At 47.3% G+C, this 16,939-nt stretch overlaps 1 protein-coding gene across 1 annotated transcript in view; it reads left to right on the plus strand.

Annotated features, from left to right (window-relative positions):
- The window catches only part of LOC140384863 (probable G-protein coupled receptor 139), a 39,462-nt gene extending 23,768 nt beyond the window's left edge, over nt 1-15,694 (plus strand). Inside the window, exon 2 of the mRNA XM_072466808.1 lies at nt 14,654-15,694. Within this exon, the coding sequence (XP_072322909.1) occupies nt 14,654-15,558 (905 nt within the window). The 3' untranslated portion in view covers nt 15,559-15,694. The remainder of the gene's footprint in view (nt 1-14,653) is intronic.
- The last annotated feature ends 1,245 nt before the right edge of the window (nt 15,695-16,939 follow it).

The following is a 16,939-nucleotide window of genomic DNA, read 5'->3' on the forward strand; positions in this document are numbered from 1 at the left end:
GGTGAGGACAGAGGTGATCTGGTTTAAGACCAAGGTGGATAGGGAGGAGAGGGAGGAGTGCCTGCATTTGATAGAAGAGATTTTGGAGGTGGATGGGAGGTGCGCGGGGGACCCGGACCCAGGGCTCCTGGCAAAAAGAAAGGAGTTGCAGGCAAGGTGTGACCTATTGTCCACAGAGAAAGCAGTGCAGTTGAGAAGAGTGAAGGGAGCTGTCTACAGGGAGAAGGCAGGGCCTTAGCTGGCAGGTCAGCTTCATAGGGGGGCCGCGGCGAGTGAGCAGAGGGTGTACCGGTTGGGGGGAGGCTAATGGTGTGGGGCACAGGTGTGGAAAGTGGACACAGGCCAGGGCCCCTAGGGCAGGCATAGGCCACCCCCAGGGAGTGGCAGGGAAAGGGACCAGATATGTTGGGGTGCCGTGTGGTTTGACCTACCCGATGTGTGACCCACACTGCCCCAGTACCCAACCCCTCCACTCCCTGCACCCTCCCCCAACCCAGACTCCGTCCACACCCCCACCACTCCATAGATTCGATGGGACTGAGATGGAATGGCCAGCATGCATGCAGGGATCACCCGGGTGGATGGTGGAAAGTGCCAGCAAATGCAAGAGACAGACCTCGACAAAGAATGCGGAGCATCAGAGCTCATCGCGGAGCTGGTCATCATCGTCCTCCATCACATGGACCAGACTCGCTGATACTGCCAACCCAGGACCAGCATCCTAAAGTGAAGCATGTGGAAAGCAGAGAAAGGGATGCAGGTACGGGGGGAGGGAGGGGTGGGGGGGGGGGGGGGGGGGGCATTGAGCGCAGAGAGGGGGAACGGTGGTGGGGGTGGTTGGCTGGAGGAGGGGTGGTGTGAGGATGTGACTAGATGTTCAAGCTGCCAGTGGCTAGGCCCCTAGTTGATGAATCTGGAGGCGACAAGATTGTGTTTTAGTATGGAGTGTTTTAGTAAGCTCAGAGAAGGAGGCAAAAGAGGGGGAGGTGTGGCGCTGCTAGTCAAGAGCAGTATTACGGTGGCGGAGAGGATGCTAGATGGGGACTCATCTTCCGAGGTAGTATGGGCAGAGGTTAGAAACAGGAAAGGAGAGGTCACCCTGTTGGGAATTTTCCATAGGCCTCCAAATAGTTCTAGGGATGTAGAGGAAAGGATGGCGAAGATGATTCTGGATAAGAGCGAAAGTAACAGGGTAGTTATTATGGGAGACTTTAACTTTCCAAATATTGACTGGAAAATATATAGTTCGAGTACATTAGATGGGTCGTTTTTTGTACAGTATGTGCAGGAGGGTTTCCTGACACAATATGTTGACAGGCCAACAAGAGGCGAGGCCACGTTGGATTTGGTTTTGGGTAATGAACCAGGCCAGGTGTTGGATTTGGGGGTAGGAGAGCACTTTGGGGACAGTGACCACAATTCGGTGACGTTTACGTTAGTGATGGAAAGGGATAAGTATACACCGCAGGGCAAGAGTTATAGCTGGGGGAAGGGCAATTATGATGCCATTAGACGTGACTTGGGGGGGATAGGTTGGAGAAGTAGGCTGCAAGTGTTGGGCACACTGGATAAGTGGAGCTTGTTCAAGGATCAGCTACTGCGTGTTCTTGATAAGTACGTACCGGTCAGGCAGGGAGGAAGGCGTAGAGCGAGGGAACCGTGGTTTACCAAAGAAGTGGAATCTCTTGTTAAGAGGAAGAAGGAGGCCTATGTGACGATGAGGTGTGAAGTTTCAGTTGGGGCGATGGATAGTTACAAGGTAGCGAGGAAGGATCTAAAGAGAGAGCTAAGGTCGCTGCCTGGGGTGAGGTAAGTACTGATTAACTTACTTACCTTGCAAGTCAGCTGTTTAGTTCGGGAGTGAGAGCTGGGACCTTAGAATCAGCGCGGGAATTTGAAAAAGCGCGGGAGCTGCGAGGCAGAGGGGACCGTTTAAAAGGTCACTGCCTGGGGTGAGGTAAGTACTGATTAACAACTTACTTACCTTGCAGGCCAAGTCGATTTCAGCAGGAGCGGAGCAGGCTAGTCCATTTCAGCGGGGGCAGTGCGGAAGTGATTTCTGGGAGGTAAGTCTCTCCTTTAAATTTTTTTTTTTTTTAATTTTAGTGTTTAAGGTGGGAACAGGAAGTCGACCCGCGGACTTCTGGGAAGACCCTCACCAATAAATTCTGGTGGAGAGGAAACCCGAGACACTACACGTGTAGTGTCTCCCACCCGCCCTCCTCCTCTAACCTAATAATAAAACCCATTGGTGTGAGGTAAGTACCATATTTTATTATTGTTATTAATATTTTTTTTTATATAAAAAATGTAATTTAGTTGTTAGCCAGATCTTGGTAGAAAGTTAGAGGGATGGCAGGGAAGGGAGTGCAATGTTCCTCCTGCAGGATGTTTGAGGTGAGGGATGCCGTTAGTGTCCCTGCTGATTTTACCTGCAGGAAGTGCTGCCATCTCCAGCTCCTCCAAGACCGAGTTAGGGAACTGGAGCTGGAGTTGGAAGAACTTCGGATCATTCGGGAGGCAGAGGGGGTCATAGATAGCAGCTTCAGGGAATTAGTTACACCAAAGATTGGAGATAGATGGGTAACTGTAAGAGGGACTGGGAAAAAGCAGTCAGTGCAGGGATCCCCTGCGGTCGTTCCCCTGAGAAACAAGTATACCGCTTTGGATACTTGTGGGGGGGGGGACTTACCAGGGGTAAGCCATGGGGTACGGGCCTCTGGCACGGAGTCTGTCCCTGTTGCTTAGAAGGGAAGGGGGGAGAGGAGCAGAGCATTAGTAATTGGGGACTCGATAGTCAGGGGCACAGATAGGAGATTTTGTGGGAGCGTGAGAGACTCCCGTTTGGTATGTTGCCTCCCAGGTGCAAGGGTACGTGATGTCTCGGATCGTGTTTTCCGGGTCCTTAAGGGGGAGGGGGAGCAGCCCCAAGTCGTGGTCCACATTGGCACTAACGACATAGGTAGGAAAGGGGACAAGGATGTCAGGCAGGCTTTCAGGGAGCTAGGATGGAAGCTCAGAACTAGAACAAACAGAGTTGTTATCTCTGGGTTGTTGCCCGTGCCACGTGATAGTGAGATGAGGAATAGGGAGAGAGAGCAATTAAACACGTGGCTACAGGGATGGTGCAGGCGGGAGGGATTCAGATTTCTGGATAACTGGGGCTCTTTCTGGGGAAGGTGGGACCTCTACAGACAGGATGGTCTACATCTGAACCTGCGGGGCACAAATATCCTGGGGGGGAGATTTGGTAGGGGGAGATTTGTTAGTGCTCTTTGGGGGGGTTTAAACTAATGCAGCAGGGGCATGGGAACCTGGATTGTAGTTTTAGGGTAAGGGAGAATGAGAGTATAGAGGTCAGGAGCTCAGATTTGACGTCGCAGGAGGGGGCCAGTGTTCAGGTAGGTGGTTTGAAGTGTGTCTACTTCAATGCCAGGAGTATACGAAATAAGGTAGGGGAACTGGCAGCATGGGTTGGTACCTGGGACTTCGATGTTGTGGCAATTTCGGAGACATGGATAGAGCAGGGACAGGAATGGATGTTGCAGGTTCCGGGGTTTAGGTGTTTTAGTAAGCTCAGAGAAGGAGGCAAAAGAGGGGGAGGTGTGGCGCTGCTAGTCAAGAGCAGTATTACGGTGGCGGAGAGGATGCTAGATGGGGACTCATCTTCCGAGGTAGTATGGGCTGAGGTTAGAAACATGAAAGGGGAGGTCACACTGTTGGGAGTCTTCTATAGGCCTCCAAATAGTTCTAGGGATGTAGAGGAAAGGATGGCGAGGATGATCCTGGATAAGAGCGAAAGTAACAGGGTAGTTATTATGGGAGACTTTAACTTTCCAAATATTGACTGGAAAAGATATAGTTCGAGTACATTAGATGGGTCGTTTTTTGTACAGTGTGTGCAGGAGGGTTTCCTGACACAGTTTGTTGACAGGCCAACAAGAGATGAGGCCACATTGGATTTGGTTTTGGGTAATGAACCAGGCCAGGTGTTGGATTTGGAGGTAGGTGAGCACTTTGGGGACAGTGACCACAATTCGGTGACGTTTACGTTAAGGATGGAAAGGGATAAGTATACACCACAGGGCAAGAGTTATAGCTGGGGGAAGGGAAATGATGATGCCATTAGACGTGACTTGGGGGGGATAAGGTGGAGAAGTAGGCTGCAAGTGTTGGACACACTGGATAAGTGGAGCTTGTTCAAGGATCAGCTACTGCGTGTTCTTGATAAGTATGTACCGGTCAGGCAGGGAGGAAGGTGCCGAGCGAGGGAACCATGGTTTACCAAAGAAGTGGAATCTCTTGTTAAGAGGAAGAAGGAGGCCTATGTGAAGATGAGGTGTGAAGTTTCAGTTGGGGCGATGGATAGTTACAAGGTAGCGAGGAAGGATCTAAAGAGAGAGCTAAGACGAGCAAGGAGGGGACATGAGAAGTATTTGGCAGGAAGGATCAAGGAAAACCCAAAAGCTTTCTATAGGTATGTCAGGAATAAGCGAATGACTAGGGAAAGAGTAGGACCAGTCAAGGACAGGGATGGGAAGTTGTGTGTAGAGCCTGAAGAGATAGGCGAGATACTAAATGAATATTTTTCGTCAGTATTCACTCAGGAAAAAGATAATGTTGTGGAGGAGAATGCTGAGCTCCAGGTAAATAGATTAGATGGCATTGAGGTACGTAGGGAAGAGGTGTTGGCAATTCTGGACAGGCTGAAAATAGATAAGTCCCCGGGACCTGATGGGATTTATCCTAGGATTCTCTGGGAGGCCAGGGAAGAGATTGCTGGACCATTGGCTTTGATTTTTATGTCATCATTGGCTACAGGAATAGTGCCAGAGGACTGGAGGATAGCAAATGTGGTCCCTTTGTTCAAAAAGGGGAGCAGAGACAACCCCGGCAACTATAGACCGGTGAGCCTCACGTCTGTAGTGGGTAAAGTCTTGGAGGGGATTATAAGAGACAAGATTTATAATCATCTAGATAGGAATAATATGATCAGGGATAGTCAGCATGGCTTGTCATGCCTCACAAACCTTATCGAGTTCTTTGAGAAGGTGACTGAACAGGTAGACGAGGGTAGAGCAGTTGATGTGGTGTATATGGATTTCAGTAAAGCGCTTGATAAGGTTCCCCACGGTAGGCTATTGCAGAAAATACGGAGGCTGGGGATTGAGGGTGATTTAGAGATGTGGATCAGAAATTGGCTAGCTGAAAGAAGACCAAGGGTGGTGGTTGATGGGAAATGTTCAGAATGGAGTTCAGTTACAAGTGGCGTACCACAAGGATCTGTTCTGGGGCTGTTGCTGTTTGTCATTTTTATCAATGTCCTAGAGGAAGGCGCAGAAGGGTGGGTGAGTAAATTTGCAGACGACACTAAAGTCGGTGGTGTTGTCGACAGTGTGGAAGGATGTAGCAGGTTACAGAGGGACATAGATAAGCTGCAGAGCTGGGCTGAGAGGTGGCAAATGGAGTTTAATGTAGAGAAGTGTGAGGTGATTCACTTTGGAAGGAATAACAGGAATGCGGAATATTTGGCTAATGGTAAAGTTCTTGGAAGTGTGGATGAGCAGAGGGTTCTAGGTGTCCATGTACATAGATCCCTGAAAGTTGCCACCCAGGTTGATAGGGTTGTGAAGAAGGCCTATGGAGTGTTGGCCTTTATTGGTAGAGGGATTGAGTTCCGGAGTCATGAGGTCATGTTCCAGCTGTACAAAACTCTGGTACGGCCGCATTTGGAGTATTGCGTACAGTTCTGGTCACCGCATTATAGGAAGGAGGTGGAGGCTTTGGAGCGGGTGCAGAGGAGATTTACCAGGATGTTTCCTGGTATGGAGGGAAAATCTTATGAGGAAAGGCTGATGGACTTGAGGTTGTTTTCGTTGGAGAGAAGAAGGTTAAGAGGAGACTTAATAGAGGCATACAAAATGATCAGGGGGTTAGATAGGGTAGACAGTGAGAGCCTTGTCCCGCGGATGGAAATGGTTGGCACGAGGGGACATAGCTTTAAACTGAGGGGTAATAGATATAGGACAGAGGTCAGAGGTAGGTTCTTTACGCAAAGAGTGGTGAGGCCGTGGAATGCCCTACCTGCAACAGTAGTGAACTCGCCAACATTGAGGGCATTTAACAGTTTATTGGATAAGCATATGGATGATAATGGCATAGTGTAGGTTAGATGGCTTTTGTTTCGGTGCAACATCGTGGGCCGAAGGGCCTGTACTGCGCTGTATCGTTCTATGTTCTATGTTCTAAGATTGCCTCATGCACAGAGGCCCTGGCGCACATGTTGTCCGGACTCCTGTGCCTACACGGGCCCCATGCCCTGCCCATTCTGTCCCTCCTCTGCATCCTCCTTGTTGGACAAGGCCTGGCATTCAACCACCTCCTCCAGCATGTCGCCCCTCTGCTGTGTGATGTTGTGGAGGACGCAGCACGTCACCATTGTGGGAGACCCTCTTAGGGCTGTATTGGAGGGCTCTACCAGAACAGTCCAACCACCTGAACTGCAAATGCACTGTTCGATTACACTCCTGGTCGCCGGATGGTTATCGTTATAGTGGTTCTCTGCATCAGTCTAAGTCCTCTAGATAGGCATCATCAGCCACGGCTGCAGTAGATAACCCTAGTCGCCCAGGGCCAACCCCTCACCTGAGGGAACACTTCAAAGATGTTGGGAGCCATCAATATGACAGGATGAAGCATTATGCATGCTGCCTGGATATCAGGTGCAGACGTGCATGATGTGCATTCAGTGGTCACACACCAACTGCACATTGAAGGAGTGGAATCCCTCATGCAGCAAAGCCCGTCAATCATCCCCTGGACCTGCGGCATCCCAGGGATGGTGGCAAATCTCCTGCCCGGGTAACCTGGTTGGCTCAGTCCATATTTAGATGGATGCATTGTGCCATCCGGGCACACAGGGCCTCCATCACAGCGTGGGTGAACCTGTGCACGGAGGTCTGGGAGATCCCAGCCAAGTTCCCACTCGGTGTTGTCATGTGAGAGTACCTTTAAGAAATGGATGTTTAAGAAACATACCTTTAAGAAATGGAGCTGCTCGTGTTACTGGAGTGATGTCAGAGTGTGTGTGGAGCTGAGCTCTTCTTCTGCTTTTTAGTTTCAGTTTGAGAAAAAGCTTGGGTGTGTCTGTGTTTTTTCAGTGAGCTGCATCTGGAGTTAAAACAAAGGGCTGTACTGTTGATCTCTGCCATCCAAAGACTATCTATGGATCATTTGGTGAGCCCAGAATTGTAAAAGGTCTCAGTATTGAATGTAAACCTAATGTGCTCCTGTTTGAAGGTTTGTTAAGTCTTTTGGATTTGAACAGGACAGCTAACAGGGTTAGTTAGTGTTGTAGTCTTTGGGGTCGTATTTGAATTAATGGTTGCTTAGATGTTCACTTTGTTTTAAAAAAGGTTAACATGCGTTCATAGAATAAACATTGTTTTGTTTTAAAAAACACTTGTCCTTTTCTGCTGTGCCACACCTGTAGAGTGGGTCGTGTGCTCCCCATACCACAATCTATTAAAATTGTGGGTCAGGTGAACTCCATAATACACTTTGGGGTTCTCTAAACCCTGACCCATAACAATTTTTAATAGATTGTGGTATGGGGAGCACACGGCCCACTCTACAGGTGTGGTACAGCAGAAAAGGACAAGTGTTTTTTAAAACAAAACAATGTTTATTCTATGAATAGGTACTCTCACATGACAGCGTCGAAAAGGATCCTGTGGCGTAAATGTTCAATGCGACCGTCACCTTGGCGGCCACTGGGAGCGAGTGTCGTTCCCCATATCCCCACAGCTCCAGGTGCGCTATGATTGGCAGATATGCCATACGAACTCCCTGGTCAGCCGGAATCTTCGGTGACACGCTCGGTCTGGCAGGTCCTCAAACGACAGGCACTGCCGGTACACCCGAGGCCTGATATGTCGCCTCTTTCCTACTTGGCCCGTTGGGTGGCCTGATCGGCTGGCTCCTGCTCCTCTGTGGAAAGTTCTGGTTCTGCAGGGTCCTCCCCTGGCAGTCATGCTCGTGCAATCTCAACTGGGGCTGCAGCGGCTAGGCGGGTGCCAACAAAACCTGGTTCGATACGGAAATCCATTGTCACAGGGGTGAATGGCAGACATGTTAGCATGGTGAGTACTCCCATGCCCAACCAAGTCCAACATGCTGCCTGGTGACCCTGGCTTGCACTGCAATCCCTACCCTCACATTTTCCCCCCCTCCCATTTCCATCCCCATCCTCACCCCCGGCTGTTCCCCCTGACACTTTGCCCTCCGCATTTTAACAGTGGCCCTACCGGTGCCTGGGACTGGGGGGGCATTTAACCCTGCCATCCATTCTTGCCAACAGGGGTACCAATGGCTGATGATACCATGCCAATGGTATGCTCTGCAGCCCCTGTCCTGCGCACCCCTGTGAGGCTTTCATTGCGTGGGCCACATGGTTCCTCCAGCAGGGTGGCACCAGGTCATGGGAGGGGGATGGATGCAATGCATCACTACTCTGTGCCATGCTTGGTGGCATTCGTGCGGGCAGGGCCCTCGGGTGAGGCTTGGCCAGGGGGGATGAGACCGTAGCTGCGATGTGTAGTGGGTCCTTTGTGCTGTGCATAGTTGGGCCTACTTGTCTGGGGACAGGATGGATGGGGGCAGCGCTTGGTGAAAGCCGGTGGTCCTGCGGGGTGGTCTGCCCTGCAAGGGGAAGTGTGCCGGGGAGGGTGCCGACGGCAATGGTACATGGGTGGTCCGCGGCTCCCCTTAGTCCTTGCAATGGGGCAATGACCCAGATGGATGCACTGGGTATGCCAACACCTGGTGGGTCATGGGCTGCGCTGGACTACACCCATCCCATTGATGGTTGGCCTGGGTTTGTCGGCTCCTAGGGGGGAGTGGGGCAACCATACGGCCGGTGATGCTCTGAGTATCTATGGGACACAGTGGCTGCCTTGAAGGCTGTGGCAATGGCGGTCCGTGCCCGGACTACCCAGTCCAAGAGGGACACCCCGACCCCACGGTCTGTCTCCTGGTCATCCCATCGCTACTCACCGCCACCCCCCCCCCCCCCCCCCACCCCCACCCACCACCATCCCCCGGCCCTGACAGATGCCTCCCCAGCCAATGGCACAACTAGCAGCCCACGGTTGTGCTTTTGGAAACTTGGCTTACCTTCTCTCTCACCCTTGGCTTACCTTCTCTCTCAGCCATGGCACCTGTTTCCCTATTTTAAATACCACAAGTGAACCGTGTCGTAATCACTTTCACCTGGGCGGAGACTGAACTTCGTGGGACTACCAGGCCCATTAATGAAATGCTAACAATAATAATCTTTTATTGTCACAAGTATGAAGTTACTGGGAAAAGCCCCTAGTCACCACATTCCAGCGCCAGTTCGGGTAAGCTGGTAGGGGGATTGAATCCGCGCTGCTGGCCTTGTTCTGCATCACAAACCAGCTGTTTAGCCCACTGAGCTAAACCAGCCCCTACATAAATTTAGAGCACCCAATTCATTTTTTCAAATTCAGGAGCAATTTCGTTTGGCCAATCCATCTAGCCTGCACATCCCTGGGTTGTGGGGGCGAAACCCATGCAAACACGGGGAGAATGTACAAACTCCACACGGACAGTGACCCAGAGCCAGGATCGAACCTGGGACCTTGGTGCCGTGAGACAGCGGTGCTAACCATTGCGCTACCGTGCTGAGATAACAGCTATTACAGTACAATTTGCATGTTCGCATCGGCGCGTGGCGTTAAATGCATTTACACTGCTCCCATTTGCCTCTTGATTTTCAACTATTATTGGGATGCCCTCTACTTTGAAGACAGATGCAAAATACTTGTTCAAATCCTGTGCCATTTCTTATTCATTCCCCATTCTCAAGTTCATAGAACATAGAACATAGAACGATACAGCGCAGTACAGGCCCTTCGGCCCACGATGTTGCACCGACATGGGAAGTCAAAAAACAAAAGCCATCTAACCGACACGATGCCTTATCATCCATATGCTGATCCAATAAACTGTTAAATGCCCTCAATGTTGGCGAGTTCACTACTATTGCAGGTAGGGCATTCCACGGCCTCACCACTCTTTGTGTAAAGAACCTACTTCTGACCTCTGTCCTACATTTATTACCCCTCAGTTTAAGGCTATGTCACCTCGTGCTAGCCATTTCCATCCGAGGGAGAAGGCTCTCACTGTCCACCCTATCTAACCCTTTGATAATTTTGTATGCCTCTATTAAGTCTCCTCTTAACCTTCTTCTCTCCAACGAAAACAACCTCAAGTCCATCAGCCTTTCCTCATAAGATTTTCCCTCCATACCAGGCAACATCCTGGTAAATCTCCTCTGCACCCGCTCCAAAGCCTCCACGTCCTTCCTATAATGCGGTGACCAGAACTGTACGCAATACTCCAAATGCGGCCGTACCAGAGTTCTGTACAGCTGCAACATGACCTCATGACTCCGGAACTCAATCCCTCTACCAATAAAGGCCAACACACCATAGGCCTTCTTCACAACCCTATCAACCTGGGTGGCAACTTTCAGGGATCTATGTACATGGACACCGAGATCTCTCTGCTCATCCACACTGCCAAGAATCTTACCATTAGCCAAATATTCCGCATTCCTGTTATTCCTTCCAAAGTGAATCACCTCACACTTCTCTACATTAAACTCCATTTGCCACCTCTCAGCCCAGCTCTGCAGCTTATCTATGTCCCTCTGTAACCTGCAACACCCTTCCGCACTGTCGACAACACCACCGACTTCAGTGTCGTCTGCAAGTTCGAAGGGACTGATGCTCACTTTCGCAATTATCTTCATTTTTTATATACTTGGCGAAGCTTGTCCAATCTGTTTTTATATTTCTTGCTAGTTTTCTCATATACTCCAATTTAGCCCCAATGTCATTCTTTCCTAGTTTCTAAAATGATTCCAAACTCTAAGCTACTACTAATATTTGTAGCATTGTACATCTTTCATTTCAATTTGATATCATCCTTAACTTCTTTAGTTAGCCGCTGATGCACCATCCTTTTCATAGAATTTCTCAATGGAAGGTATCTTTGTTGAGTTATGAATTACCCCCTTAAAGCTCTACCACTGCTTCTCTAACATCTTAACCTTTTGCTTATTTTCCCAATCCACTTCAGCCACCGTGCGTCTTTCTTTCAGTTTAAGACACGAGTTTCAGATTCTCATTTCTCACCCTAAAATCTACAATGTTATGCTCACCCTTGGAAAGAGGATCCTTTACTGTGAGGTTATTAATTATTGCTGAAAAAGAGACATGGAATCAAACTTTTCATTTTACACACAGAAGAGAATGCTGATAGGTTGGCATGTGGATTCTGGTGGGAGATGTTGCCATGAGAATGCAGCATGGAACGTTAAACTACTCAGCTTTATTCAAATTCAAACCAGGCTCTGATTGGTCAAGCATGACTGTTTCCTAACCTTTTGTTTAGATGAAAAAGGTGCAATGTGTGGACATGCTCCTTCTGTGTGCAAAGAGTCAATTAAACTCTGACCAATCAGAGTCAACCTGCCTAGTTTGAATTTACACAAAGTTGGCAGTTAACTGTCCCATGCTGCATTCTCCATGGCAATGCCTCCGCCAATCAATGTCCACTTGTCAACCAATCGGCACTCTCTTCTTATGCAGTATAAATTGTTGTTCCCCTATTACAGTTAGCATCCTGATAGGTGCAAGACAAAAGGATTTGACAGCATGTCTCTTTTTCAGTTATACTCCAGTTCTGTACTACCAAATAATGATTATTAATTATTAAATGAAGAATCACTCGGACCTGAAATGTTAACTCTATTTCTCTCTCCACAGATTCTGAGTATTTCCAGCATTTTCTGTTTTTCCTTCCTTTTCCAACATTCACATATTTTACTTTTATTAATTAACCCAACCGTTGGTTGGTTACAGAATGTATTGCTCTAAGAAGCCATCCCAAGTATACTCTATGACCTCATCCTCCATGCTACCTTTGGCAATTTGATTCATCCAATCGACATGAAGGTTAAAGTTTCCCACAACTGAGCCTCACGTCTGTAGTGGGTAAAGTCTTGGAGGGGATTATAAGAGACAAGATTTATAATCATCTAGATAGGAATAATATGATCAGGGATAGTCAGCATAGCTTTGTGAAGGGTAGGTCATGCCTCACAAACATTATTGAGTTCTTTGAGAAGGTGACTGAACAGGTAGACGAGGGTAGAGCAGTTGATGTGGTGTATATGGATTTCAGCAAAGTGTTTGATAAGGTTCCCCACGGTAGGCTATTGCAAAAAATACGGAGGCTGGGGATTGAGGGTGATTTAGAGATGTGGATCAGAAATTGGCTAGCTGAAAGAAGACAGAGGGTGGTGGTTGATGGGAAATGTTCAGAATGGAGTACAGTCACAAGTGGAGTACCACAAGGATCTGTTCTGGGGCCGTTGCTGTTTGTCATTTTTATCAATGACCTAGAGGAAGGCGCAGAAGGGTGGGTGAGTAAATTTGCAGACGATACTAAAGTCGGTGGTGTTGTCGATAGTGTGGAAGGATGTAGCAGGTTACAGAGGGATATAGATAAGCTGCAGAGCTGGGCTGAGAGGTGGCAAATGGAGTTTAATGTAGAGAAGTGTGAGGTGATTCACTTTGGAAGGAATAACAGGAATGCGGAATATTTGGCTAATGGTAAAGTTCTTGGAAGTGTGGATGAGCAGAGGGATCTAGGTGTCCATGTACATAGATCCCTGAAAGTTGCCACCCAGGTTGATAGGGTTGTGAAGAAGGCCTATGGAGTGTTGGCCTTTATTGGTAGAGGGATTGAGTTCCGGAGTCGGGAGGTCATGTTGCAGCTGTACAGAACTCTGGTACGGCCGCATTTGGAGTATTGCGTACAGTTCTGGTCACCGCATTATAGGAAGGACGTGGAGGCTTTGGAGCGGGTGCAGAGGAGATTTACCAGGATGTTGCCTGGTATGGAGGGAAAATCTTATGAGGAAAGGCTGATGGACTTGAGGTTGTTTTCGTTGGAGAGAAGAAGGTTAAGAGGAGACTTAATAGAGGCATACAAAATGATCAGGGGGTTGGATAGGGTGGACAGTGAGAGCCTTCTCCCGCAGATGGATATGGCTGGCACGAGGGGACATAACTTTAAACTGAGGGGTAATAGATATAGGACAGAAGTCAGAGGTAGGTTCTTTACGCAAAGAGTAGTGAGGCCGTGGAATGCCCTACCTGCTACAGTAGTGAACTCGCCAACATTGAGGGCATTTAAAAGTTTATTGGATAAACATATGGATGATAATGGCATAGTGTAGGTTAGATGGCTTTTGTTTCGGTGCAACATCGTGGGCCGAAGGGCCTGTACTGCGCTGTATTGTTCTATGTTCTATGTTCTATGTTCTCATACAAGCCCCAAGAAATTCTTGATCTAAACTCTACCCTAATTAGCTACTGTCAGCGGGTATCTGTAAAGATTTAATCACCTGTGAATGGTCGCATTCCAAGCATTATCTGGCATCTTTGAATTTGTCTATATATATGTTTTTGGAATATACCTCTTCATTCACCTGAGGAAGGAGCAGCGCTCCGAAAGCTAGTGACATCGAAACAAACCTGTTGGACTTTAACCTGGTGTTGTAAGACTTCGGACAGCGGGTATTTAAACTACTCATAACTACTCTTTCCTTTGCTATTTATTTCCACCCAAACATATTCTATAATTAGATCCTCAAAGAAAAATCATTTCTCATCACTGTACTGATCTGACCTTTTATTGACAAAGCTACCCCACCTCGTTTTCCTTTCCTCCTGCCCTTCTAAAATGTCAAATACCCTGGAGTATTTAAATCCCAGCTGTGGTCACTTTGCAATCATATTTCTGTAATGGTGATAATATTAGACTGAATTATTTCTATTTGTGTTACCAATAAATTAATCTTATTACGAACGCTGCAGACATTCAGATAAAGAGCCTTTAGTTCTGCCTTTTTACCGTTTCCCCTACTCACTCTTATGTTTGTATGTTCTGTTCCTTCCTGTCACACTCCGGTGTCCGCAGTAAGGCCTCATCTTTTCTCTTCAACTTTCCACATCTCCACTCTCATGTAGAGGTGCCTATGTCATAACAGTACTTGAACATATGAATTAGGAGCAGAAGTAGGCCATTCAGCCCCTCAATCTCATTCCACAACAGATGTTGACCATATAGCTCTGGGGGCGAAAGGGAATAAAGGATATGGGAGGAGGCAGTAACAGACTATTAATTTGGATGAATGGTGGATCAGGCGCGAAGGGCCGATTGGCTTTTCCCTGCTCCTATTTTCTATGCTTATGTTTCTAAGTCAAACGTCTATCCAATGTACTCAGACCTTTCTTGATATGATGTGGAATTAATGTACTTAGCTGTAGATTTTGCTCGGATCCACTCTGCACTTCTGACTGAAGTTGACTTTGAATGGCTTCAGCCTTTTGGCAGCCTTGTCTGTGTGCACCGATAGGCCTGATTCGATACACTTTCAGATCTCGGTATCCATAATCCAATTGCTGAATGCAGTTTTAAAATATAAACGTTAAATTCCTCTTGTCCGATTTTCATTACCAGTCAGAAGAATTTTTTTTGCTCTTATTTCTCACAGTTAACCTGCTGGTGATTCTGATCTTAATGCGAGGAAGGTGTGGTTTGTCCCGATGTATCACCTGCTACCTCATGGCAATGGCTTCAGCTGATCTAACTGTTATTCTCACTGATGTGATCATGAACCAGATTATTCCACTTTATTCTGCAACGCTATTCTCAAACAACATCACCCTGTGCGGTCTCATTGACTGTCTCACTCATGCAGCCAAAGACCTTTCTGTTTGGTTCACAGTTGCTTTTACCTTTGATAGATTTGTGGCCATTTGTTGCCAGAAGCTGAAAACTAAATATTGCACCTGGAGAACTGCAGTGAGTGTTATTGGTACAGTGACTGTGCTGAGCTGTTTGAAGAGCATTCCTTGGTATTTTCGATATGACCCTGTTTATTTACTTTTCATACCATTGTTCTGCATGGTGAAACTCAGCTATTATAGCTCACCCCTGTGGAAATCATTTGACTTGTTACATCGAGTGACAACTCCACTGCTCCCATTTGTTCTCATCCTGCTGCTTAATGCTCTCACTGTCAGGAATATTTCATTGGCGAATAGAGCCCGTAAGAGGCTGCGAAGTCACAATGATAAGAACAAGAACAAGGATCCAGAGATGGAGAACCGCAGAAAGTCCATCATCCTGCTCTTCAGCATATCGGCAAGCTTCATACTGCTGTGGATGACAGAAGCTGTGTACAGCATCCATGAACGAATCACATTAAATCACATCATTGATCGACTGTTCAAAACCCGTCTTCCATTCATTATTGCTTACATTGGACCAATGCTCCAGCTCCTCAGTTCCTGCAGCAACACGTGTATTTATGTTGTGACCCAGAATAAATTTAGAGAGGAATTTAAGAATGTGCTCACTTACCCCTTTGTTCTCATTGTTCGGTTCGTAAAATAGCAGCAAGAGCTGGTCACTCTCCTGCAGTCGAACAAACCCCATTTCACTTTCCCTCCCATGAATCTCATCCCATCTGGAAACACGACATCACTGAAATAATTGGAATAATGTGCCATTTTTAAGTGAATCTAATGAGTTTGGTGCTCACGTAATGTTGTGATATTTGCTAAGAATTGGTGAACAAAATGTTTCGCATTAAATTTCCCTGACAAAGAAATGAAATGAAACAAAGACTAATGCGATGACGCAAAAGAGACACTTCATCATCATCTTTAGTGTCAGCAGATTTCCCTACTATTCTGGATCTCCTCAGATGCTGGGCAGCCTGTTGTAAGACTACTCAGTCACCTAGCATCCTCGAGTTGGGATATTCACTCCTCATTGGCCTATGCCTTAAAAAAAAAATGTAGATTACCCCATTCATTTTTTTTCCAATTAAGGGGCATTTTAGCGTTGCCAATCTACTTACCCTGCACATCTTTGGGTTGAGGGGACGAAACCCACGCAAATACGGGGAGAATGTGAAAACTCCACACGGACAGTGATCCAGAGCTGGTGGCCTGTGTTTTTGATGTATTTTCTGGTTTCACCATAATCTCACATATCAATGTTTGAAAATCTATTGTTATCGCATGCACTTGGTCCGTGTCAAAGAAGAGAATCTACTTGACTAAGATAGACTTGCGGCAACAATGAGCTATGCTCTACAGGCTGCTCAATGCCTGACAGATCTAACTGCAGGCTGTGCTAACCATAATACAAATAACAAAGAACAAAAAAGTACAGCACAGGAACAGGCCCTTCGGCCCTCCAAGCCTGTGCCGACCATGCTGCCCGTCGAAACAAAAATCGTCTACACTTCCCGGGTCCCTCTATTCCCATCCTATTCATGTGTTTGTCAAGACGTCCCTTAAACGTCACTATCGTCCCTGCTTCCACCACCTCCTCCGGTAGCGAGTTCCAGGCACCCACTACTCTCTTGTGTAAGAAAACATGCCTTGTCCATCGCCTCTAAACTTTGCCCCTCGCACCTTAAACCTATGCCCCCTAGTAATTGACCCCTCTACTCTGGGAGAAAGCCTCTGACTATTTACTCTGTCTATGCCCCTAAAGACAGAGTTTTGAAATCACAGACGGACTTTTGAAATCACTGTTTGGGCTTAATTGGAGTATTGTGGACACCACACTTCAGGAAAGATGTAATGGTCTTTAAAATGGTCTGGAAGAGGTTTAACAGGAGATGCAAGAGTTCAATTATGTAGAAAGATTGAATCAGTTACAACTGTTCTCCTTTGAACATAAATCCTTAAGAGGTGAACCCATAGATGTTTTGATAATTTGTTTGTGGAAAATTATTCCCTCTGGTGAGTGTGTCAGTAAA

The sequence above is a fragment of the Scyliorhinus torazame genome, chromosome 10 (genome assembly GCF_047496885.1).
Source record: "Scyliorhinus torazame isolate Kashiwa2021f chromosome 10, sScyTor2.1, whole genome shotgun sequence".
Classification (NCBI taxonomy): domain Eukaryota; kingdom Metazoa; phylum Chordata; class Chondrichthyes; order Carcharhiniformes; family Scyliorhinidae; genus Scyliorhinus; species Scyliorhinus torazame.